At 40.1% G+C, this 26,942-nt stretch overlaps 1 protein-coding gene across 10 annotated transcripts in view; it reads left to right on the plus strand.

Annotated features, from left to right (window-relative positions):
• fnbp1b (formin binding protein 1b) overlaps positions 1 to 26,486 on the plus strand; it is a 289,323-nt gene extending 262,837 nt beyond the window's left edge. For 4 of the 10 annotated variants that reach the window (XM_080212261.1, XM_080212262.1, XM_080212264.1 and 1 more), the window contains one exon: positions 159 to 1,547. In XM_080212261.1, the coding sequence (XP_080068387.1) occupies positions 159 to 337 (179 nt within the window). In that variant the 3' untranslated portion in view covers positions 338 to 1,547. Of the gene's footprint in view, positions 1 to 158; positions 1,548 to 16,110 lie in introns of those variants that run through there. The other 6 variants (XM_080212263.1, XM_080212265.1, XM_080212267.1 and 3 more) reach the window with 3 other exon arrangements.
• Positions 26,487 to 26,942: the final 456 nt, after the last annotated feature.

A 26,942-nucleotide genomic window follows, 5' to 3' on the forward strand; every position in this document is an offset into this window, starting at 1 on the left:
AAAATAACTAATCTACAAGTTCTCCAGAAAAATGTTCTTCTGTCCGAAATTGTAGATTAAGAGGCACGTGACATATGAAAGAAGCAGGAAAGGAGTTTTTCCCTAACTCTTTCTGTGTTTATTATCTGATCTGACTTGTACGTCTTATTTCAATTCAGGTCAAAATGAAGGAACAATAGCAATGGCTGAAGGAGAGACCCTGAGCGTGATAGAGGAAGATAAAGGAGATGGTTGGACAAGAGTCCGACGGAATGAGGATGAGGAAGGATACGTTCCAACATCCTATGTGGAAGTATATTTGGACAGAAATACCAAAGGTGCAATGACTTACATATAGTTTTAAGAAAACTCTAGGTGTGAGTTTTGTCTGACAAGGCCACGTGCTGTGTTACACGCAGATAGGAAAATGCTACTAAGTGCAATACATGGTGTGGTCATGTGACTGCATTATCATGCACTATATAACCAAATATTTTAACATATTGTGGAGCAGAGGGAGAACATGGGATGTTAATTGTTTTCTGATCGGTGCGATTACATTTTGGCACACAGTGATATCAATACCAATACTGGAGTTAATGTTTTTGTGAAACCTAACATTCCCATAGTCCATGACCACATATACACCTTTACATTCACCTTTTTTATTACATTTGAAAATTAAAATCACTTACAGTTGAAAGTTTAAAAATTGCTCAAAACAATTAAGTTCATAATTATGTTCTACTTTGTATGCATATTTTACTCTCAGTAAATTGCTTCTCAATTTTATTAATCAAAACTCAATTTTAATTGTTTACTCACCAATAGAATCCTCGACTTACTCCCAAGCTGGATACAGCTGCACTGCAGGGAAATCCCGTTTGTAGTATAAATAGTTTTCAGTGAAGGTATCATTACCTTTTTTCTGTTTCCTTGTTGACATTGTCCTATATTGCAACAATAACTACAGCCATGATGCTCCCATCATGACCTGCAATTTTTTTGGGGGTCGAGATGGGATATGCGCATCGCCGACTTTGTACCGGGATTTGCTCATGCGCTGGGAACGCATGTGCATCTCCCAGAGCCGGCGAACAGTCGCTGGTCAGACCACACTGGAAACCAGCAGGAAGGCAAGTAAGTAATTTGAAGCTTTTTAAAATGTATTTTAAATGTGTTTGGCAGTTCATTATTGGGAACTTTCACGTCCCAATTGAATCTCCCACCCGACCAGGAGTACTTTATTCCGGCAAGGTTTACACTAGCTCCCTATGTTCGAGGAACTAGCGGAAGACCCCACCGGAATGAAGTGGGGGGCAGTCAGGGACACACCAGGTGGTCAGGCCGTGAGGGGGGTGCCCCTTGGGCATGGGCACCCTAGCAAGGCCAGTTTGTTCTCCCTGGCACTGCCCAAGGGGAAATTGCCCATGCACAGGGGACACTTTGGCACTGCCCATCAGGCATGGGGCATTGCTAAGGGGGCGGGGCCTAGGGTGATTGCTGGGGATCCCGCTGCCACTCTGCAGACAGGATTGGTCTGGAATGGAGGAAGGGCAGTGATTGGAGCAAGCTGGGGATGGTGCCCTTCCAGGAGGGGGTGGGGGGTTCTGTTGAAGTGAGGAGGTGGATGGGATCGTCACTGCTGGGGGTGCCCCGGGGTCCGGGGGGTTCAGGGCTGGCCGGGGAATTATTATGTGTGTGGAGGGGTGAGTGGGAGGTGGCAGGGTGGTGGCACACCACTGTGGCAGTCCTGAGCTGGCCAGCAATCAAGCTGGTCAGCAAATGGAGAGTCTGAAAGATCGACACCACTGTGCAATGCAGTGCGCTCTGCGCAGAACAAGTTTTCCCACCAATTCAGCACTTTTGGGAGAATCGAGGAAAACATTTCTAAGTATTTAATTGACTCTAGAGCACTTTGGGACGACCATTGTGAGGGGGGGGCATTTAATTGGGAAACTGGACATTGGACAAATATCATTTACAAAAATGCCAGTGCTGCAAATTCAACTTCTCTACAATCAAGTTGCATCCAGCATTAAATTCTATATCAAGGATTTTGCTGTTAAGTAACCGAATGAATCGCATATCTTTGTTTAATATTATGGTAGTGTTTCCTTTTTAAAATATGGCATTCATTACATAATTTGTGCATTTCAGTTGGTTTCACTTAATTACAATATTGACATCCTTATTACTTGATCATTTATTTAACAACTGTTAGGTTATATTTTTAAATTTGACTCTTTTCATGGTTGCCAAGGGTAATAACAATTATTGTCCATTTGGCAAACCAGGTACATGTCAGTCAGCAGCTTTGTTTGCACCAGTTTTTAAATGTTTATTTTTAAATAGATATTGCTGTTTAAATTGTTCATCGACTTTGCTCTGGGTTTAAGAAAATCTAATCAGGTTGGATGACAGATATGAGGCAAGAGTTTGAATGCAACTACTTTGCACACCTAAGTCTGTACATGTGGAAGCTGTCATTCATCTGAGCAAGAGTACTATACTGGCAGAGATTTGTTTACTGTATGGAGACTTTTCCAGAGATACTTCTGTACTCAAAGGGTGGTGAATCTCTGGAATTCTCTGCCCGTTGAAGTGGTGGAGGCTGCCTCGCTAAATATCTTTAAGACGTGGGTTGATGGGTTTTTGATAAGAGAGGGGATTAAGGGTTATGGGGAGAGGGCGGGAATGTGGAACTGAGCCACGACAGATCAGCCATGATCTTATTGAATGGCGGGGCAGGCTCAAAGGGCTAGATGGCCTACTCCTGCTCCTATTTCTTATGTTCTTATAACCACATAATGGGGCAGGATTTTCCGGGCCTGCTTGCTCAGCTTACAGATTGCAATGGCCCAGATAATCATGTCAGCACAAATACTGATTTAGCACCAAGCACCAAAGTCATCACAATGCCTCCAGCCCTGCCCACTGTCCGCAATTGCGCTCCTGGTCAGAGAAGGCAGGACTCCAATAAATATTCAAATAGCCTCTTTACCATGTCCTTGGCAGGCTTGTATGTTGCCTCCCTCAGTGGCCTCCCTCCTTGTAGCCACCCCTCCAGCTGAATTGGCATCGGGCAGGTTTTACTACAGGTCTTCACAGTTAACTGACGCGTTGAATCCCAAAGGACCTGGGGCACCACCAACCCCCTCAGCAAAGTGGGTTATTCTCCACCGCCAGACCACACAGGCAGAGGGTAAGCCCCCACTTAGCCCCCGTCCAACTCCCAGACTGGTCTCACTTCCTGTTTTACAAAGCAGAAAGAACACAGACTGTCAGTCAGGCTTAGCTTTTTTTTTCAAAAATATACTTTATTCATAAAAATCTCTATTAAACTATTGCAAACCTACATGTCTAAAAATTGCAAACAGTGCAGAATAAAAACATTTTTACAGTAATATACAAATTATAGTCATTACATTTCAAAACTTAAAACTATATACATGCCTCAAAATTTACTGTTGTCATAAGAACATAAGAAATAGGAGCAGGAGTAGGCCATCTAGCCCTTCGAGCCTGCCCCGCCATTCAATAAGATCATGGCTGATCTGTCGTGGCTCAGTTCCACATTCCCGCCCTCTCCCCATAACCCTTAATCCCCTCTCTTATCAAAAACCCATCAACCCGCGTCTTAAAAATATTTAGCGAGGCAGCCTCCACCACCTCAACGGGCAGAGAATTCCAGAGATTCACCACCCTTTGAGTGAAGAAGTTCCTCCTCAACTCCGTTCTAAACTGCCCCCCCCCCCCTTTATCTTGAGGCTGTGCCCCCTAGTCCTACTGTCCTTTCTGAGCGGGAAGAGTCTCTCCACCTCTATCCTATCCATCCCATTCATCATCTTATATGTCTCAATGAGATCTCCCCTCATTCTTCTAAACTCTAACGAGTACAAGCCTAGTTTATTCAGCCTCTCCTCATAGCTCAACCCCCTCAACTCCGGTATCAGCCTGGTAAACCTCCTCTGCACTCCCTCCAAGGCCAAAATACCCTTGCGTGAGTACGGCGACCAAAACTGCACACAGTACTCCAGCTGCGGCCTCACCAATGCCCTATACAGCCGCAGCAAGACCTCCCTACTTTTATATTCAATCCCCCTCGCTATGAAGGCCAGCATCCCATTAGCCTTCCTGACCACCTGCTGCACCTGCAGGCTGGGTTTTTGCGACTCATGCACAAGGACCCCGAGGTCCCTCTGCACCGTCGCCTGCTGCAGTTTTTCGCCACGTAAGTAATAGTCCTTCCTACCATTATTCCTACCAAAGTGGACCACCTTGCACTTGCCAACATTAAATTCCATTTGCCATTTCCTGGCCCATTTGCCCAGCCTATCTAGATCCTTCTACAGACTCTCCACACCCTCCGCGCAATTTGCCGTTCCACCAATCTTGGTGTCATCAGCAAATTTCGACCATACACTCGGTTCCCTCCTCCAGATCATCTATATAAATGGTAAATAGCTGAGGCCCCAGCACCGACCCCTGGGGCACTCCACTAGTTACCAACCGCCAATCCGAATAGCACCCATTAACCCCCACTCTCTGCCTCCTATTTGACAACCAATCCTCTATCCACGCTAACACCCTACCCCCAACTCCGTGCCCCCTTACATTCTGCAATAACCTCTTGTGAGGTACCTTGTCAAACGCCTTCTGAAAATCAAGAAAGACCACATCCACCGGCTCTCCTCTATCTACCGCCCTAGACATATCCTCATAGAACTCCAATAAATTTGTCAGACACGACTTCCCCTTAACGAAACCATGCTGCGTCTGCTCTATCAAGCAATTCCCCTCAAGATGCCTCACTATTTCCTCCTTGATGACGGATTCTAACATTTTACCTACAACAGGCCTTTTGCCTGGCACCCTTCTTAAACAACGGTGTAACATTAGCCGCTTTCCAATCTTCCGGCACTTCCCCAGAATCCAGCGACGTTTGGAAAATAACCACCAAGGCATCCACTATCACCTCCGCCATTCCTTTCAGAACCCTTGGATGCATTCCATCCAGTCCTGGGGACGTGTCCACAATCAGTCCCTCCAGTCTGTTGAGCACCGCCTCTCTAGTAACAATAAGGTCATTGAGACCCTCCAGTCCTACCACCTTTCCATCGCTAACACCCAGCAAATTATTCACGTCTTTCTCCATGAAGACCGAAACAAAAAAGTTATTCAAGACCTCAGCCATTTCCCCATCCCCTACCACTAAGTCCCCCCTCTCATCCTCTAAGGGTCCAACGTTCACCCTAGCCAGCCTCTTCCTTTTTATATATTTATAAAAACTCTTGCTATCCTTTTTTATATTAAGTGCTAGCCCAGCTTCATAGTTTCTCCTCCCCTTCTTTATCAACTTCTTTGTCAATCTTTGTTGACATTTAAACCTCTCCCAATCCTCTTCTCGCCCACTATTCTTAGCTACTCTAAACGCCTCTGCTTTTAATTTAACACTTTCCTTCACCTCCTTCGTTATCCATGGCTTATTACCTCTCCTCCTACGGTCTTTTTTAACCATCGGAATAAATTTCTGCTGAGCACCAAGAAAGATCTCCTTAAAGATCCTCCACTGCTCCTCAGCAGACCTACCTTCCAACGCGCTCCCCCGGTCAACACTCACCAATTCTTCTCTCATCCTACCGTACTCCCCTCTGTTCAAACAAAGGACGCATGTCCGGGAACCCACTTTCTCCTCCTCCATCTGCACCAGAAACTCCACCATACAGTGATCACTCTCCCCAAGAGGTCCCTTCACCGCAAGGTCCCTAATTCTACCCGCCTCATTACATAACACCAGATCCAAGATAGCTCCCTCCCTCGTCGGCTCCAACACACACTGTTCAAGGAAACTATCCCGGCAGCATTCCAAGAACTCCTCCTCGAGCCCACCGCGACCAACATGGGTTGACCAATCAATATGTAGATTGAAATCTCCCATAATTACGGCCGTTCCATTCCTGCACGCCGCACTTATTTGCGCATTAACAGCCCGCCCCACCTCCAGATCATTATTTGGGGGCCTATAGACGACACCCACCAGCGTCTTCCTCCCTTTGCTGTTCCTAATCTCCACCCACAACGATTCCACGTTCTGCTCTTTGGTTCCTATATCATCCCTTGCTACCACCCTGATGCTATCCTTAATCAGCAGAGCTACGCCCCCACCTTTTTCCTCTCGCCTATCCTTCCTAAACACTTGATACCCCTGGACATTCAGCTCCCAGCCCCTGTCACCTTGCAGCCACGTCTCTGTAATGGCCACCAGATCATATCCATTTGTGCTGATCTGCGCCATCAGCTTATCCACTTTATTCCGAATGCTTCGTGCATTCAGATAAAGTGCCTTCATCCCAGCCTTCACCTGGGCCCTATTTGCCAGAACGCCACCAACCATACTGACGCCCCCTACTCCCTTTATTATTGGGACATCCTCGGCTTAGCTTCTGAATAAAGTCAATGAAACTACTGCAGATGCATTCACAGCTGAGGCTGTAACTGAAGCTTTTTGAAGTTGACCAATCAAAGCTTTTTCATTCATTATAGCTTGAAGTGGGGGAGCTTGATTGGGGGTCTAAGGGGAAAAGGAAGCTTGGGTGGGGTTCAGGTCTGGGCACATTCATGCTTGCGCAGTGTTTAAGCGAGGGGGAGGTTATCTGTTAGCTGTAGCTGAGGACGGAAGATGTCCCCCTTTTGGTGAGAAGTTGGTGGTGCTCCCCTAGTCAGTGTGCGGGAGCACTGTTTCATTATTTGGGGAGGGATGCTGGTAAACAATCGTAGATCTTGGGCGCCAATTAAAAATAGTGGCCCACTCTCAGAACAGCGGGACTGGCCAGCAGGTTGTATGCGATATATAAATTAGTATTCGTCAGGTGGGAGAATCCCACCTGATGTTTCCTACTAACACCTAGCATTTAACCCCAGTTTGGGAGAATCGTAGCCAATATATCTAAAAGCTTGAAAGCCCTTTTCACTATCCATCAATTTACCAATGGTTGAATTTGTGAAGCAAAAGCAATATGTTTAGTGTAATGCTTTGCTTTGTTGCATTAAGGTTTAGAATTGTTTTTATTTCAAAATTATTTTGTTCAGTGCTTCTTTTTTGGCGTAAATATAATGATAGTCGGTTTTCGGTACAGTAGAGGACATTACATATTCTTTACTGTATATCAGTGAAGAATTGGTCAATAGCTAGGTCAAGTAGCGTACGCTTGAGATAAAAGCAAAATACTGCAGATGTTGGAATCAGAAACAAAAACAGAAAATGCTGGAAAATCCCAGCAGGTCTGATAGCATCTGTGGGGAGAGAAAAGAGCCAACATTTCAAGTCTAGATGACCCTTTGTCGGAGCTGAGAGCAAAGAGAATCTTAGCTTTTTGCAATGTTCTAGCAAACCCCAATGCAAACTGGAGGAACAGCACCTCCTCTTCCAATTGGGCACTTTACAGCCTTCTGGATTGAGTTCAACAACTTCAGAGCATGAACCCTTCCCTACACCTTCACCCCATTTCCATTTATTTTATTTCATTTTGTTTCATCTTGTTCACCCATTTTATCATTCTTCTTTCTCACCTCCGTTTTTCTGTTTTCCATTCCAGCTCTCTTCCTTGTCCCTCTCCCCCTCCATACAGGACAACTGCCACATTCCTCAGATAATCCTTTAACAATCTGCACCTCTGTTCTGCCATTCACGCATTCTGATCACTTAATGGACACCTTAAAAACCTTCCCAGCCTTCTGTATCCTCATTTACATTCCCTTTGTCTCATTCCACCCCCCTCCACCTCCACCCTCATAGTATAAATCTCCGCTGATTCCCATTGCTCTCAGCTCTGACAAAGGATCATCTAGACTCAAAACATTGGCTCTCTTCTCTCCCCTCTGATACTGTCAGACGTGCTGAGATTTTCCAGCATTTTCGGTTTCTGTTTCAAGTGGAATACAACTATTTTTCGATGTAATTATTGTTACCCAAGCACACAGCTCCTTACCAGTTACATCCTGTGACTATATTGGAGTTCTCCACAACAGAATAACATGTAGGCTAGAGAAACAATTTGTGCTTGATCCTGAGCAAGAATTACAATTCACAAAAATATATCAGTAAATGACCCCTTTGATTATCTTAAAAATTATTCCAGATTTTATTCCTATTTACAGGCCAGAATTATGGCATAAGCAGAATGAAGAACCCAATTTGATCCAATAATTTGAAGTATAATCAGCCTTGAGTAACAATCTAGGGGGTTTGACCCCTTGTTTGTTACGCAGTCTGAAGTTCAAGACTGTGGATCACCATCACCTTCCCAAGGGCAATTAGGGATGGAAAGTAAATGCTGGCCTAGTTAGCTATGTCCACATCCTGTGTACAAATAAATAAATCAAAAACGCCAGTAATTTGAAAAAAGGCTAAAAGTTTTAGCAGCCTGGCAGCATCAATGGACAGATGAACAGAAACTGTATGAAGGCTCTGACTCTGGGTCCCTGGGCGTCATGCCACTGCCACCAAGACCAATGTCCAATGGGGGACAGTGGCCCTCTTCAAGAGCTACCACAACAGAAGCACTGCTGAAGCTGCATGAAGCAGGATAGGGCGCTTCCATGCTAAACAGCACGTGAAAGCAAGGGTTTTTTTCCCTTTTTACTGTGTCTGAGCCAGGCCTCAATGATCAGGGTTTTATGGTGCACATTCCACCAAAGCATTGTAGCTGCTTGGACAGACAGAACTACAAGGAGGTCCACCCCATGAGCTATGGAGGGAACCTACAGGGTCAGGAAGTGGCTTATAAGTAACCAATTAATTGGCTTAATTAGCTACTTGCCTGCAGTCAGCAAGTGGCTGTGCTGTTTATATTCCTGCCGTCTGTGATATCCGTGGCAGCATGTCCTTCCTTTTCTGCCACCACTGTCAGACGTCTTGTTCCAAGTGCATTTCCAGAGGCTAGGATTTAGATAATGTTTCGAGGTCTGTGACTTTTCAAGAGAACTTTCTGATGAAAGATAACAAACCTGGAAGGTTAATTTTGTTCTTTTTCAGATGCTGCCAGACCTTACAACTTTCATTTTTATTGCCAATATTATCTGCATTATTTTGCTTTCATGTCACTAATTTGAAATTATCCCATCACTCCAAGCGCTCAATCTAAATTCTGACCTTCAGCTGAAAGTGCAGAGTTTATTATTGTGAACGGATGATACTCGGTTTAATTGTGTCTGAGCTTACCTAATCTTGATATATAGCCTAACTAATCTCAGACACAGGTTTGATTCTGGAGACCTCATTTTTGTTAATGCATATTTTTGTATAACTCCATATGCATGTTGCCTGTTCGCTATATTATTCTTATAGCATGCACTGTGTAGAAGACAACAATCCAGGCAAAGGTTGATCAGTATTTCAGCACAGCAAGCATTGGGGTTAACATTATTTTATAGCAAAAGTGCTTTGTTAGGTACTTAAAGGTTACAATTTATATCTGAAAAATTGAACCTGTTAACTGCAGAAATTGTGTGCTCACAGCCAACTTTTCTTGAGATTGTTAATTTTCAGTAGTCTGGTTTTGTGGTATGTTAAAGGCTGAAGTACTCTATGTCATAATCTTGCCAATCCAGTGTTAATGTTTAATTGCAGCAGTGGTTCACTAATTCCTGGGATAAAAGAGATGTCATATACAGATAATGTGGAATGAGTCATTGGCACAGATCTAGTCTCCAGCTATCAGAAATGGGACATACATCTCGAGAAACACTTCCCAATTCCTTGGATGTCCCAATGCAGTGACTCCATCAGAATTGTCCAGGAAACTTGAATTTCCGATGGGCAATTTCGCTGCTTCCCAGGGCCCTCCAAACGAGTTTCCAACTCTGAGTTAGTCGGAGGCTTCAGACAGTTCTCCTAAATACTAAATTGCTCAGGAAATGTTAGACAAATTAAAACCTGATCTAACAGGATAACCATACAACCCTGGTCTTACTGAATATGGAGGAAGTTTTATAGGCTGTGGGGAAAATTCCTAGTTTGCTGAACTTGAATTTTCTAGTTTCCATTCCACAGATGAGTAATTAGTTGAGTAAATAGCTGCATTCTTTGTTTTGAAATAACAAGCAATGGAAAGGCCAGATAGTGCAGTTTTTATATTGGGAAAATACATACAAGTAGCAAAAGAGTAGTCGTTTGCTTTGTTGCTTAGAATGGTGTTTGTTTTCAAAGTAACAAGTTTGTAAAGTTTCACATTGCAAGTCAATGCCTGAAACCTTTGAAGGAGTGGTTGCTGTAGTACAAGTTAAGAATTATGTTTTAATGAGAGTGAGCAAAGGGTTCCCTTTTGCCTTTTCTATCAGGAAAGTTTGATGGTGTTGGGATTTCATGTACTTAAATGTGCTTCATTCCACCTGCATCTATTTTATTTCCTGACCTTGCATGTCCTGCAACCAAGAGGACATGCAGGAAACTTGCTTTCAAATTTCTATCAGTACTAGAGCAACCTATCAGTGTCCTCAGGGTCCCCTGTTGGATATCTCCCCTTCAACTGCATAACTGAGATGTAGCTGAGCAGAGTGGCAGGTTATACCTGCATCACATCTCTCATTGCTATCATAACTGTATTTGAACTTAATTTATGTCATTAAAATAGCTTGCGTATTTGGGGTGGAAACTGATCTATGTTTGTGCCTTCATGGAATATACTTGAGAAAATAATAGTTCTCACTCAAATATTGCAAATTGTTCTGCTCGTAACCATGGTAATAAATTATAGTTTGTACAGAATTAGTAAGAAGTTTACAAAAATCTGCCAGCATTTAATTGCCAAGAAACATTTATTCATTTATAATGTTATTTTGCAAAATAATGGTTATTTGATTTTCTGGAAAAGGTAACATTTTAATGTTCTAATTGTCATAAATTTTAGAAAGTTCTGTGCATAGGTTGCAAATTCAACACATTTTTAAAAAAAGCCTGTATTGCTGTAAATCATTTCCATCATGTATGTTTTTGTAATTTAATGTCCAAAATTGGAAGCATCATACTTTGAAACAGCATTTTTCTTAGCTGATGGCTCTTTTTTATTGTTAGTTCTGATTTAAAATACATTCTAATGTTCATTAAAAAGAGAATCATTTAAGCTTGCTTGTCATTTTGGGGCTACAACTTATTTTATGAGGCAGTAACACTGATTGTGGTTACAGCTATTAGAAGATATATCCTTCAGACCAGTCTTTCATCGTTAAAACAGAATGTCCAGCAAGGTTATGTATTAGATTTCAGAACCAATTGAACATATATAGTGGGTTATGAGGTCCATGTCCTTCCTAAAGGAACAGATACCACATCACCACCGGGCATTTCAATGCATCTGTCAATGTTTTTGGACTAAGGGCTTTATTTTATGGCCCTGTCACAGAGAGGATGGGGCAGGAAGATATGTCGAGCCAGTCAACAACTCATCGACTTTGGTGAGAGCGGAAAATCCAGCCGTGTAAAATTGCGCCCTACAAGTTTAAATATTTTTTGATAAGAGCTCATGATTATATCCATTTTGATAAATCTTCACACTACATTTGAAACCTCCGTTTCCTTAATTTGTTCTATTGGTTGACGATTTCCACTGTATATTTAAGTTCAGATCATGAGTTTATAGTGAACCTGTATCAGTCTAATCAAATTTAGAAATATTTCTATGCATCTAGCAAACTATTTACGTTCTAGTTAGAGACCTTTCTTTACATTATTGCAATTTCACAGTTTGAATATTGCTGAAAATTGAGATATGTTGCAAACACTTGCATTTGTCCTGATGAGTACAAGACAAGAATGCTAAACTTCAAATGATCACACTTCATACTCCAGGAGAAAAGAGTACTGATTGGCTGGCCAGTCAACTCTGATTGGCTGAGGTGTTGGTATCAAGAAAGCACAGGGGAAACTATAGGCTCCCCAAACTCCTGGGTAATTCAAAAAAGGCACAAGACTTGGAACATATTTGTTTTGTTTGTAGAGAACATATATATGAATGAAATTGGTTGATTGAATCAAACAGTATATTCTTTTGCTGTTTTGTCATTGGACGTATATAGAATGTACTCAACCAGCCAGTGCTTGCAAAACCCCCCAAAACAAAATGTCTGTTGTTAAAACCATAAAATATAGGAGCAGACTTATGCGATTCAGCTCATCAAGTCTGCTCCACCATTCAATCATGGCTGATATGATTCTCATCCCCATTCTCCTGCCCTCTCCCCATAATTCTCATCCCCATTCTTAATCAGTAAGAGGTCAAGGGTTATGCCTCTCCCCATAACCCTTGATCCCCTTTTTGATCAAGAATCTATCTATCTCTGTCTTAAAGACACTCAGTGACCTGGCGTCCACAGCCTCCTGTGGCTCTGTGGCAATAAGTTCCACAGATTCATCACTCTGGCTGAAGAAATTCCTCCTTATCTCAGTTTTAAAGGAGCATCCTTTCACTCTGAAATTGTGTCCTCGAGTTCTAGTCTCTCCCGCTAGTGGAAACATCCTCTCCCTATCCACTCTATATAGGCCTCTCAGTATTTGTAAATTTCAATTAGATCCCCTCTTATCCTTCTAAACTCCATCGAATATAGACCAGACTCCTCAACTGCCCTTCATATGACAAACTCTTAGTTCCTGGGATCATTCTTGTGAACCTCCTCTGGAACCCTCCAAGGTCAGCACATCTTTCCTTCAGTATGGGACCCAAAACTGCTGACAATATTACAAATAGGGTCTGACCAGAGTCTTATGCAGCCTCAGCAATACATCCTTGCTGTTGTATTCTAGCCCTCTAGAAATGAATGCTAACATTGAATTTGCCTTCCTAACTGCCACTGAACCTGCACGTTGGCCTTGAGAGTCCTGAAGCAGGACTCCCAAGAAGTCCCTTTGTGCTTTAGATTTCCGAAGCTCTTCCACATTTAGAAAATAGTCTATGCCTCTATTCTTCGTAACAAAGTTTGTAACCTCACACTTTCCCACATTGTATTCCATCTGCCACTTCTTTGCCCACTGTTCTAGCCTATGCAAATCTTTCTGCATCTTCCCCCCTTCCTCATCACTACCTGTCCCTCTACATATCTTTGTATTATTCGCAGATTTAGCAACCACGCCCTCAGTTCCATCCTCCAGGTCTTTAATGTGTATAGTGAAAAGTTGTGGCCCCAATGCTGACCCCTGTCGAACACCACTAGTCACCAGTTGCCATCCTGAAAAGGGCCCCCTTATCCCACTCTCTGCCTTCTGTCAGTCAATCTTCTATCCATGCCAGTACCTTGCCTCTAACACCATTGGCTTTTAGCTTATTTAGCAGCCTCCTATAAGGCACCTTGTCAGAAGCTTTCTGGAAATCCAAATAAATCACGTCCACTGGCTGTTCTTTGTCTAACTTCTTCGATATCTCCTCAAAGAATTCTAACACGTTTATCAGACATGACCTCCCTTTGATAAAGCCGTGCTGACTCAGCCCTATTTTACCGTGCATTTTCAAGTACTCCACAGTTTCATCCTTAATATTGGACTCCAAGATCTTACCCATGACCGAGGTCAGGCTAACTGACCTATAATTTCCCACCATCTACCTCCCTCCCTTCTTAATCAGGGGTATTACATTAGCCTTTTTCCAGTCCTCTGGGACTTTCCCTGACTCCCGTGATTCCTGAAAGATCACCACCAATGCCTCCACAATCTCCTCAGCTATCTCCTTCAGAACCTGGGGTGTGGTCCATCTGGTCAAGGTGATTTACCCACCTTCAGATTTTTCAGCTTCCCTAATACCTTCTCCTTAGTAAAGGCCACTACATTTACCTCTGCCCCCGACTCTCTAGAAATTCTGGCCTGTTACTGGTGTCTTCCACCGTGAAGTACCCATTCAGTTCCTCTGCCATTTCTTTGTCCCCCATTACTACTTCTCCAGCCTCATTTTCCAGCAGTCCAATGTCCATTCTTGCCTCTCTTACCTTCTGTATATCTTAAAAAAAACTCTTGAAATCTTCTTTTACATTACAAGCTAGCTTACCCTCATATTTTATTTGCTCCACCCTTATTGTTTTTTTTAAATTTTCCTCTGCTTGCTTTTAAAGGCTTCCCAATCCTCTGGCTTCCCACTATTACTCGCCTTGGTATGCTCTTTCCTTTGCTTTTATGCTATCCCTGACTTTTCTTGTCAGCCATGATTGCCTTGTCCTCCCCTTAACATGCTTCTTTTTCCTTGGAATGGACTTATGTTGTGCCTTCTGAATTGTCCCCAAAAACTCCTGCAAGTGTTGTTCCACAGTCTTTACCGCTAGGCTCGCTTTCCAGTCAAATCTGGCCAACTTTTGCCTCATGGCCTTGTAGTTTCCTTTGCTCAGTTGTTGCACCGCTATATCCAATTCCAATGCCTCCCTCTCAAACTGCAAGGTGAATTCTATAATATTGTGGTCACTGCCCGCCCTGCCCCCCAACCCCCCAGGGGTGCCTTCACCTTAAGTTCTCCGATCAAGTCTGCCTCATTATACATCACCAGATCCAGAAGTCCCTGTTCCCTCGTGGGCTTTAGCACAAGCTGCTCCAAGAAACAATCCCATAGGCATTCCACAAATTGTTCATCTTGGGATCTGCTACCAACTTGATTTTCCCAGTCCACCTGCATATTGAAATCCCCCATGATTACTGTAACATTGCCTTTCTTATATGCCTTTTCTATCTCCTGATTTTCTGTCTGACATCCTGACTACTGCTAGGAGGCCTGTACATAACTCCCATCAGGTATTTTTCCCTTTGCGATTCCCCAACTCTACCCACACATATTCTATGTCGTCCTATACCATTTCTTAGAATCATAGAAACCCTACAGTGCAGAAAGAGGCCATTTGGCCCATTGAGTCTGCACTGACTATAATCCCACGCAGGCCCTACCCCCATATCCCTACATTTTGCCGACTAACCCCTCTATCCTACGCATCTCAGGACACTAAGGGGCAATTTTAGCATGCCAGTCAACCTAACCCGCACATCTTTGGACTTTGGACTTCTTGCTAAAGATTAAATTTTGTTTCTTATCAACAGGGCGACCGCACTTCCTCTACCCATCTGCCTGCCCTTTTGATAGGACACACATTCTTGGATATTCAGATCACACCTCTGATCCCCTTGTAGCCACATCTCTGTGATGGCCACAATATCATACCCTCCAATTACGATGTATGCTTCCAGCTCATTTACCAAGTTCTGTACACTATGTGCATTTAGGTGATTCCACATTTAAATGTGATTCATCATTGGGCAACACCTGCTGAACAATTCTGAGTGCACTAATAGATTCACCAATAACCAATTTAAGGTTGAGCTCATTTACACTTGCTAGAAGCAACAACGTTCATATGCATTGGTCTGTTCTCTGCAAACAATACAAATATGCTTTTTTTGGCAGTCATGAGAGTTGGGGTCCAGTTGCAGAAGGTTCTGCAGGATCACACAATTCTCACATTCTTGCATCTACCAGAACACAACCGCCCAGAGGTGAGTTCAAGTTGGTGCACACAAAAGAGGCACACTGCCTCATAATGATATTTGAAATTCTGACCCACTTTCCAGGAGCAGATAGGCTGTCTGCCCCATTGCATTAAAGGTAGAAATTGGCGAATTGGAGTCAAGATTCAGATTTTTAATATTTTAGTCTCTTCCTAGACCTGCCCATTTTTGGATTTAGAATTTACCATTAAATTGTCATTAGCATAAAGGCTAATTGTTTTCAGGGTAGCATACTGAGAATGTCTGCACAATCTTCTTTGATTGAATTTGAATTTATTTCATCAGAAGTGTTGCTGTTTCTTCTCTTTCAGGCCTCTGCTGGCTGACCTGTTGTTTATTTCTAGGATTTTTTGTGATTGTGATTTCAGATTTCTAGCTTTCCCTGTTTGACCTTTGTTGCCTCAAATTTATTTAAACTTTTGAGAACCATGCAAAAAGTCCTAGAGGCTTCCAGATGGACGCAGGTTTAACCATTTTTGTATCTTTGAACAAGACCATGTAATATATATATTTAATGTTGCATCACCTGTATGATCTCTAGATTATTCCTAACTTACTCTATCATGTTGCTAACATGTATCCCTTTCTACCTCTCTGGACTCTAGGTACCTAAGGTGGTGTGCTGGTCCATGAATCACGGGGCGAGCTGGTATGCAAGGACACATTCTTCTGCTTAACAATTTTAAAAATGGAAGTTTAGCTGGATTATTGGCCTGGTTTGGTTTTTAATGATCAAAAGCAAAAGAAGAAAGGGGAAAAAAATTCTGTGAACAAAAGGTGCAAGTGCTTGCTATTTATTTTACGGCATGTCATCCATTGCTGTAATTAACCTGGCTACTTTTCCATGTTAAAAACAAAAGCAGTTTTCTGATGCATGCCACTGTTGAATTTGCTTCCCATTTTTTAAAATAGAAACAAAAAAAAATTGGATTTTGAAACTCACTTACCAGAATACACGTACTCCAAGACCACAGCAGTAACTGTGTGGTTGCGTTGTCCATAAGATTGACTTTAGAGCCAAGTTAAAGGTATTTCTTGGAGTGGGACAGGAAAAGGGGGAAATAAAGTGAAATTACATAGGTTGACCCTTTCAATTCTGTTTTGTCCCGCTTTATAGCAAGTTAAGGAACCTTCCAGAGTCACCACAGAGCATTTCTGTTTTCACAGTAGCTATGTAACCTAAATGCTGCTGTCATCGAAAGGTTTTAATTTTGTAACTTACGTATGTGACTTCAGAAACTTCGAGGGCATTTCATACATCACCTTTTGTCCCTGTGCTAACTTACATTGGAAATGCAATGTGTGGTTCCTCGCGGGTTAAACCGTGTGAAAGGTGTGGGCGCTGAATTACATAATTCATTATGTAATTAACCATTTAGAGAAAAGGAGTGACATTTCATCCATTCCCCTCAGTTTTGCTGAGGTTTTTATAAATAACTTTCATATTATTTTAATTATTTATTTTATACTTCTTCATTCCCATGCAGCCCCAGCCAAAAAAGCATTTATTAAGGTCATCCTCAAATCGTGCCCAGTAATTTTATTCAAATAAAATGCCAGAGGTTTAGAGCCATATTTATTTACTTATAGCCACTTAACTAGGTATCATTATATGAAATCTTTGTATCTACTGCAGGTATGGTTGATTCACAGTTGTGTTGGTTTCAATTACCAAATTGAAATTAGACTCATTAATCTTGCTAAATGCATTTGTGGTCGTGTAGTACATACATCTGGTATGTGGTAGATTTCTCTGTTACCATCACATCATTTATTATTATTTTGTTTCTAGCACTGCCCAATATCAAACTTCAGTCTACTTTTTCTGACCTGCATGCTCGCCCTGTTGCTCTACCTGTGCCCACCTTATGAGGGTCACTGCTTGGGACTCAACAGTACATTTTTCTTTGTTTTTGTTGTATTGGCTAAATGGTGTAGACTTGCTGGACATGTGACACTTCTTATTTTGTTTTTCTTGCATGTTTACTTGTGTATTTGTTGGGAGTTTCTGCTGAACGGTAGCTGCATTTCCTGAAGCCGCCACCATGCTATTGTCTGCTAAAATATTTAATAATAGGATTTCAGCTGTTTGCGACTACTTTCTCCACTTCAAAACATCAGGGAATAGTACAAAGGCAAGAAAGCCAATAGTTTACGTTCATACTGCACATGGAGCCAGCAAATGAGAGATACTGGGAAATAAATGATTGTAATACGTAAAATGGCTTCCAGCGGGGATTTTTATTTTACTTTATAATTTTGCTGTCTATTCTAGATTATCATTTAATGTTCTTTTAAAGGGCCATGGTTTCAAGCAATGATTTAATATACCATATGGTATGGTATATTAAAGGACAGCAATGAACAGCAGCTATAGCATCAAGCCACAGCAAAATTAACTGACCATTGGTACAGGGAGATGGGGTGAATTATATGACCTACTGCTCTAAACTTTGTGCTATTCCACATGAGGTCACTTAGGCAGCCTGCTCTTCAGCCTATGCCAGTTGTGTTCTATAAGTAACCACCAAGAGCAGCAAAAAATATGTTTCCCCCTCCAGTAGAGATGTGTTTGATATCCATTCAGTCCCTTTCTGTAAGGGAATGGCTGAGATTGAAAACTCCCTTTTTGGAGGAGATATCTCTGTGGGAATGCATGTTCATGCACTCCCATTCAGTCTTTTGGTTAAATTTGCCAAAGAAAAAATCTTCAAATTGTTCAGGTAATTTCATTGCATGTACCAATGGCAGGTGTTAAATTGACAAACACAGCATAATGCCTGGCAGTTGTAGTTGGCCTTTTTGCCATTATCAGATGCCATGAGATGATCAAAGTTAGGTTGACCTGTTTGTTGCTATTAATCATCACTAATGATGACCATATCACAGTAAAAAGCTACTATTAAGGTATAGATTTTAGCAAGCAAATTGACAGTTCTGAATTTCTTGGACATGTAATGATTTGATCAATAGTTCTGTTATCTATTCAGTTATCAAGATTAATTAAGCTACACAAAAAAGCTGCTCTCAATTATAGTTCCAAATCAGTTAGTATAAAAAAGTTAATTAAAATTACTGACGTATACCTTTCCTGTGGAGAATTTTTTTCAAATTCAGCTGAAACCCTGTGTATCAGTATTATATATACAACAGTTGCAAAAAACAAATACCTCATTGACTTATTTAATAGCAAAAGCACAGCTTCATTTTGTGTTGCACAAGCTTTTGTCTCACTCCTTCAGAATGTGTATTTTAATTACCAATCATGAAGATTTATTGTTTCTGGTCTGAAATCTAGTTTATTCTTTAATGGATGTGTGTTGATTTCAGTTCTTCTGTTTGATGTCATTGCAATTTTTTTGGATGGATAGCTACATTCAGCACCAAGAGACGGCATCAGGATGATGGGGAGAAACTGGAGTCTATGAGTATAAGATAGTTAAGGGTTGGTGAAGAATATTTATATCCGGAAGGTACCACAACTTAAGGTTAAAATCTCAAACTTAATGCGAAGATTATAATTTGCTGTGCTGGTTCTTTATAAAAAAGAAGAGAATTAGGTAAATTAAATTTGGACCAGACTAGCACTAGATTTTCTTAGCAATCACCTCTGCGTATTAACTTGCTCCATTTTGCATTTGAATTCAGCAGTCCAGGAAGAGTGGTGTTAATGGCATCATATCAAGTTAAACTAAACTGAGTTTGAATCTCTCATCTTTGATGATAATTTGTTTAATGGGACTTCAGCAAACATTTTACTGCATCGGTCAACATTATTTAAAATATAGGGTATGTGTCTTTTCGTTCTCATGTAAAACCATAGAGAAGAATTTTTGCATTTTTCTGTGATGCAATGAAGTGAAGCGGAAGTGTAAAACAATGTAACCATTGAAAAGAAGGCTTTGGTAGCACGGTAAACAATGTAATGAAGGTCACTACGTGCAGCAAAGCATCATCAATTGCAAACATCATAAAATCGTAAAACAGATCCCCATTCCTCTGAGCTCCTGCACACTTCCTATTTACCTGTGAGGGTTGAGTGAGAAAACTTGTTCAGTATGTCCCTAAGCAGTGCCATCAATCTGGTGAATTTTTTTTTCCTTTCCCATCTTTCTCCGATTCCCGTGCAAAGGGTGATTGACCTTATAATAGTGTAGCAGAGATAAGGAACTTGGTGTAAAAATGATTGGAATTTAAACAGTCATGAACTTGGATGGAAACAGTGCCTGGAGATAGTGAGAAGCACCTTCTTTATATGAAAACGAATGGCATTTATCCAGGAGATGCCCGGCACCACCTCCATCTGCCTTTTTTTGGTTATACATAAAACCCATGGCCTAACATGATGTAGCCTCTTTCCTTGGATACATTTTATTTACCAGCTTGTACAATCAGCATGTTGTACCTTGACATTACGTTATTGTGTGCATTTTGTGCTGTTTATCAAAGGTACTTGAGTATTTAACTCTTAACAAAAACAGTACAGAGTTTCAATAGATGGGCTAGGGTTAAGGTAGATGGGAATTGGAGGTGGAATTAGTAGGCACAATGGAGTTCATTTGTGGAAGAATGATAGTGATTGGTGAATAAAACTGAAGGTTAGCTTCAAAGAACTAAGTTGATTGGAAGAAAATGACCATCAGATTTCCTCTACTGAGATTTCTGAGATCACTTTCAATAAATTTGATTTGTTTCACTGTTTGCTAGCTCTTTGTTGGTGGATAATGGAAAAAATGCCATTGTAAATTGGTTGCAAATCTACAACAGACTCATCAGTTGAGTGTTAAATGCAGCTGAATAAAATGAAAATAGATTCAGGCAACAATATTAACAAAATATTGAGTAGTAGTTTTAGAGCATAGCCAGCAAAATGAGCATTGAAACACAAATGCAGCCTGCAATGACATCAGATAGAATGAAACACAAAAAGCAGCACAAAATCCTAATGAACACTCTGAAAGAAATAATACATATGAACAGCTGAAGAGAAAAATGTAAGTTATAATTACCGGAATGTTTTCTATTACATAGGAGCCATTATTTGTAACTATTGTTTTTTTTAAATGCTGCAATGAAATGCTGATTTTTTAATTATTTCTCTGGCTGACTTGGCTCTGGATGGGCTCAGCGCTTATTTCTGTGTTTGCTGTGATCTGTGCTTTTCAACTTTGGTTTTCGTCTATCCCAATCACATAGAAATGTGTAAGCGCAGCTGCAAGACCTTTCAACAGCTGTTGAAAAACCAGTAAATTGTTCTAATTCATTTGGAAATGATACAAAAGGCATTGCCACTTGCAGAGTTGAAGCTCTCCTGCTAATGTATTGTTCTGTACACAGTTGCGTGCCCTATACATAAGGTTCTCTGAATCACCTGAGATCTTTATCTTAAGGTAAGAGTGGTGGAGGAATGCATTGTGTGACAGTGACATCATCAGCTCTTACACACTGTGCCCTTGAGTAGAGTGAAACATTGGTTTTCCTCCAAACAAGCTATGATGTTATTTATCAGAAAATAGATTTGGGAGTCATATAAAGCAATTCAGATTCATTACTGAAAATGAAGCTGCCGTGCACCCATTGGATCATGGAATTGGACCCAAACAAATTAACACATTTCATTGTGGGATGTAAGAACCAAAATGAAAGTGGATGAAAAAATGCATTGCTTTTTGGTGTGCTGACTATCACTATGTATGGCTTTTCTCTTTGCATTGTACACTTGTTTGCGCATTGTTCCTCCCCCAGAGTCTATACTTGCAATCTTTCCTAGAACAAGTCGAATCCTGTGTTTTAATCTAGCAGTGTAGTTACTTCCCTGTTAGATTCACCAGTTGCATTTTTTCCCCACACAACACCTTGTAATTGACATTTTTACAACCATGGTGGGTAGCTCGAATTGAACTTTCCCATCTTATCCGCCCATACCTCCGTAAAAAGGAAACACATGATTTTCATTCTGGGATTGGGAGGAGTGGGACCCGGGGAGATGGTGGCAGGGGTGGGACACAGTGGAGATGAAAAATATAGACTGTTAATAATCTAATGCACCTCTCACTCCTACACATTTGATGGTGAAAACTCTCCCGTTCATAAAATCCATTCAAAGCTTTTAAATCTCCTCAAGTAGTCAATCTCTTATAAAAATAAACAAACCAAGCATCCCTTTTCCTTTAATAAGCACTTCAGTTGTCAAACGAACTGTGGTTCAGAAACCCCTGCTGAGATGATTTGAGCTTTTGAAACTCAACCAAACATTCATAATGACATTATAATTCCCCTTGAGAAATGTGAGCAAAGCTTTATTGAAACTGCATAAGTTTAAAGAGCAAGGCAATTCAGATCATGACAGCTAAGCAGACCTTAACCATCTTTGAGAGCATTTATGTCTACTACATCAATTTGTGACTCCACGCTGTGGGCTACGTCCTTTGGAAGAGCCAAAATGGGATCTGTTTGAACTGAGCTCTGAGTTCAGATGGTGATTGGCTGCATTTGGGTTTTCTTCCTTTATGAATCATAACTTGCTGTCTTTCCCCTACTGGCAAAAATTGGAGCTGTTAGAAATGATAAAGATTTGCAGAATCTTTCTGACTCTGAAAATTGATGTGCAGGTACTTATGCACTGGAATTTTTAAAAATGCATTCCATGTTGTACTTGTAATTAATTTCCACTCATAAAAGAGAGATGCAACTTTAATTGTCAAAGCTAATTTTATGAAGGAGGCAGCACTTGATTTGTGACAGTGACGGAATATTTAAAATGTCAACTAGCCAGTAAATGGTTGGTATTTAGGTTTTCTGCAGCCAGTTCAAACTCTTACAGTCTGTATCTTGCACAATTATTTACATTTCTCTGGTTAATGCAGAAGCTGTACAATAATTCCCATCTGCCCTCTCCTAGGAAAATTACTGTTTCCTAGATGTTTTAAAAAAAGACTGAGGTAATTTCATATTTTTTTTCCAATTATGCACCCAACAGTACAAAACTATTTACTGAGTTGGTTCTTGCTAAATTTGCTTGGTCTCTCAGTCTTCTGCAGCTTCCATTTCTCACAAGCTTGTCTTTTTACTCCTGTCAACCATTGCAATTTTCTTGAACTGATTCTACAGCACTTCCCATAAATGAACTTTATCATTTTTAATCTGGAAACATTTTTTCTGTAACTGGTCTTTACGGAGATGGGCTATCCAAGAATTAAAATTAAATCAAATTGTGTTCAAATACTTACTGGATTTAATTATATTGCATTCACTTGATTTCTATTAAGAAAATTCTCATACATGTTTAATTATTTTATAGATGATGGTTACACATATTTTGTTTATGATTAATGCACAATCAGGTATCAACAATTAATATAACTCAATGCATGACCAATTAAAAACATCTATAATCAGTCGTCTATTTTAAGAACAAATTGGTATCTATTTAAAGAAAGATTCTTCAGAAGTTTGTCTTTGACAAATTCAATTGTTTGTATCCTATTTCACATTGTACCAAAAGTAGCCTAACATGTCAAAACTACCTCACCCCAAGAGGTGAGTTAAAGTAAGCCTTCTGTTTGGTTTATCATCAGAACTCTCAAGGATTCCACTGCTAGCTAGTCCTGAGTCCCGTCTGTGACAGTGGAATTTAAGAATACATTCAGAAACAAAAAACCACGAACAATAGTGTGAATACACATAAATAGGGAGATACCATTTAACCTGTTCAAAATATTTTACAAGTCCAATTGCACAGCACATTCCAGTTACCATGTTTAATCTAACAGTCCAACTAAACATTTTGCAATAGACAGCAACTGTCCCTTTGATCTAGGATAAAATGGCCCCTTCAATCTTTTGTCCAGAATCTACCAATTTAACATGAAATAAGCAATGGCCTGTTCATAATGTGTCATAATATTTTATTTGTTTATTGACACATTACAGGTGTGATCATTATTGGCTGTAAAATGATTGATAGATCATCAGACCTTTAGCAATGTCCAACTAGAATGGAGCTTTTAATATTTTACAAAAGTTAACATGCAAAAACCTAGGAAAGGTGGCAAGTATTGAAGATTGAGTCCATTAGCTGCCAGCTCAGGTTTACAGAAAACTGCTCTTCACGAACTGCTACAATATCAACTATTTTTAGAATGCACTATAAAACTAAAAGCCTTCAAGTTTTATCATTCTGTTGGGAAAATTTGAAATTCAAGTTTCACATTTAAGACGACTAAATTAATAGCTAATTGTTAAAAATTAATTGAGTTTCACAAAGTAATTCTTGATGCGGAGTACATTACTGTCAGACAAAGTTTGTGAATATTTGTAATATTCATGATAGACTGTGGTATTTGAGGAGTAGTAGCAATTAGAATGTTTTAGAAATGACTGCTGTTATTTTACTGATGAAATCAAGAACCCTATTTCAGCATGTGCATTAACTGGCATCAGAAGTCCATTCATTTTGTGCTTCGTCACAGCAACGTCATGGTAACTTGAGGACTCCGTCCTCAGTTTGTTTTTTGCCTAAAATTCTTGTCATGTACCTTACAACATGAGCCAAAAATAGGAATGTTATGATTATGATCTCATTGTTTTTTAGTCCCTTTTATTGTGTAAATATTTTAGAGCAATTTGATGGAAAAGCAACTGGTTTTCAAAGTTATATCTTTTTTTGGTCAAAGATTACGAATATTTGTTGCTTATACATGAAGTTTTTATTTGTGATTTAATTGTGTAACTTTCTTCTCAGCCACTTTTGACCTCCAGAAATAACCAATTAAAGCCTTAAACATGGCTTTTTAAAAATTTTATATATATAAATATAATTGTGCACTTTTGTTATGCCTTGTTTCTGAGCACTGAGTTAATTTTGTTTTTATAAAGATTTTACCCTGTATAATGTGCCAACATGAATGTTCCGGTTTATACAACTGTAAATGCTGTGATGTTTTTACATTTTGGGGAATGATGTTGAAGACTGTCCCCCCCACACACACCCCACATGTAAGACATGGTATTGGTATCCACAAATGCTAGAAATCTGAAATAAAAATGCGAAATGGTGATTTATATCTGAATAAGAAAGCAGACAAATATTTAATCAAAACTGGTTGTCCCTCCTGTTGATGCAATTTTTACAGCAAAACTCAGTACAATTGTTCCTCAAGTTCTGCCAAGGAACAAAACAGAAGAAAAACATTGAACGGTGGTGTGGAAATTAGGTGCATTGAGGTTCACATTTGACTTGATTTGAGCATTTTCTTACAATAATTTTCTTACTTTTGTTGATACAACATATAGAAAATAAACTACCTATCTTTTATAGGTACCCTTATCATGTTTTGCATGTGCCCAATTTGGGATTGGTCCATACACCCCTAGAACAAATATACCCTGGGGCACATTCTTGTCTCATTGACTAAACTTACCAATTTTTATATTAGTGAATGGAGCAAACTGTCCATATAGAAGGGGCCAATTCAATGAATGTGCTGAAGTCATTGCAGTTCATTGCGTGGGGTGCAGAGCAGGTAGTGGCAGTGTGAGTAAAGCATTATAACATCGCAAATACACAAGGCCACATGTAAACTCAAATTGTATTTTACTAAAATTGCAATGAGGGAAAAAAATCATATTTTTAAAATAAAGCATTTAGTGGAAAGTGGATATTATTGAAAAGGATTCAAAAACTGCATGCAATAATGCAGGAATATAACCTGAAAAATCACCAATTCTTACTGGACCTACTACAGGGAGAATCTGAGTGTCAGTGATCTTTGATAGAGTTAGATGTTGGTCAACATCCCAGTGTGCTCCTCTGTTCATACGTTCACCCTTGTGACAGGGAGACAGAGTTAATAAAGAATGTAAGGAAAATACATTTACACGCAGGTAAAGTACACTTAACAAAACAAAACAATTATATATTTTTTGCAAAAAAAAGTTAACTGTATTTGAAATATTATTTGTTTTACAAAGCACTGCTTCATTGCCTTTGTCACCCGTCTGGTTTTGAAATAAGCTGTCTAGAAATTTCTGTATGCCAGTTAGTCACCAAGGGGCAAATTCAACCTAACTCGCCTGGTGGGAAGCCCATTAGATCAGGTGGAACCCTGATTTTACATTCCATGTAATATTACTTGTTGACTTCAGTAGAGAGTAAAATTTGGCGAATTATGAAACCAAGATTGTCCCCAGTCCAGGCACTTTCTTGAATGGTGGATGAGGTTATTGTCCCCATTGAGCAGAGTATAAAATCAACATTCCACCTGTTCCCCAATTAAAATTGCTTGCTAAAAATCTGAAGAAGCAACAATAAATTGAAATCTCTTCTTTCCTACACACTTCTGTGTTTTAAGATTTCAAGGTGTTTTAAGATTGTCAATGATTTTCATCCTCAGCAACAAATCTTGAAGAGAGCAAAAGCCATTGAACTCACGTTGTCATCCTCATTTGGCTTTGAACTTGCCGAAAGTTGGCAAATCTACTGTTCTGTACCCTTTTTAGCACTGTTAGTAGGACACAGCACATGACCTGATCTGATTGATTAGGAGTGGACTTGTGTAACTATGGATATCAAGATTATGTACAGTTTACTCTGAACACTTGCTTAAAGAATTGTATCATCGCTACTTAGCAGCAATCAACTCAAGTAGAAGGAACAAGACCAAAGCGGCAATAAAAGATCAAAGAGCATTTTTGTGTCCAGAAGGAAGGAGCAAAACTTAGTTAAGAAATCAGCAACCCTCCATGGAAATAAAATTACAAAACATTTACTTGTTTAATTCTGTGACAATAGAAAGCTTGTACTTCAGCTTGTGATTTAACAGGTTTTTTAATTATTCAGTGAATTTTGCCAAACATGAAAAGAGCAAATACCATCATAAATGCAACTTGATTTCCCTTTCTAACAGTTTAAATGAACACCTCCTCGCTTGAAACAAAACAAATGAAAAGCTTAATTAAACAGCTACTTTGAAAATGTGAAGATTGAATGTGTGGACTTTATTTCCTGTTGTTGACTTAGTAGCTGTCGATAAAACGACTTGAAATGAAAAATATCCTTCCACAGCCAGCCCCAATCTATTGCACGTAAAAAAATGGGAGTCTTGTATTTAGCTCATACTACCTGTAATATTTTTAGTTGACTGGCTTACAGTAAAATGAGGAAATGTTCAAGCAAGAAAACTACTGGAAAAGGGAAAAGCAAAATTACTAAGGTTTAATTAAGCCAAATAATCCTAAATGACCTTTTTTATTTGTTCATTGAATAGGAACGTCATGAGTAAGGTCAGCATTTGATACCTATCCATGGATAGGCTTTGGGAAGTGGGTGAATTATTCACTACAAAAATCCCAGTCTCTGACCTGCTTTTGTGGCCACAGTCTTTATATCATTAGTCTTGTTAAGTTTCTGATCAATGGAAATCCCCAGGGTGTTGAT

This window comes from Carcharhinus amblyrhynchos, chromosome 25 (assembly GCF_965287045.1).
Source record: "Carcharhinus amblyrhynchos chromosome 25, sCarAmb.v2.hapA, whole genome shotgun sequence".
In the NCBI taxonomy this organism is placed as follows: Eukaryota; Metazoa; Chordata; class Chondrichthyes; order Carcharhiniformes; family Carcharhinidae; genus Carcharhinus; species Carcharhinus amblyrhynchos.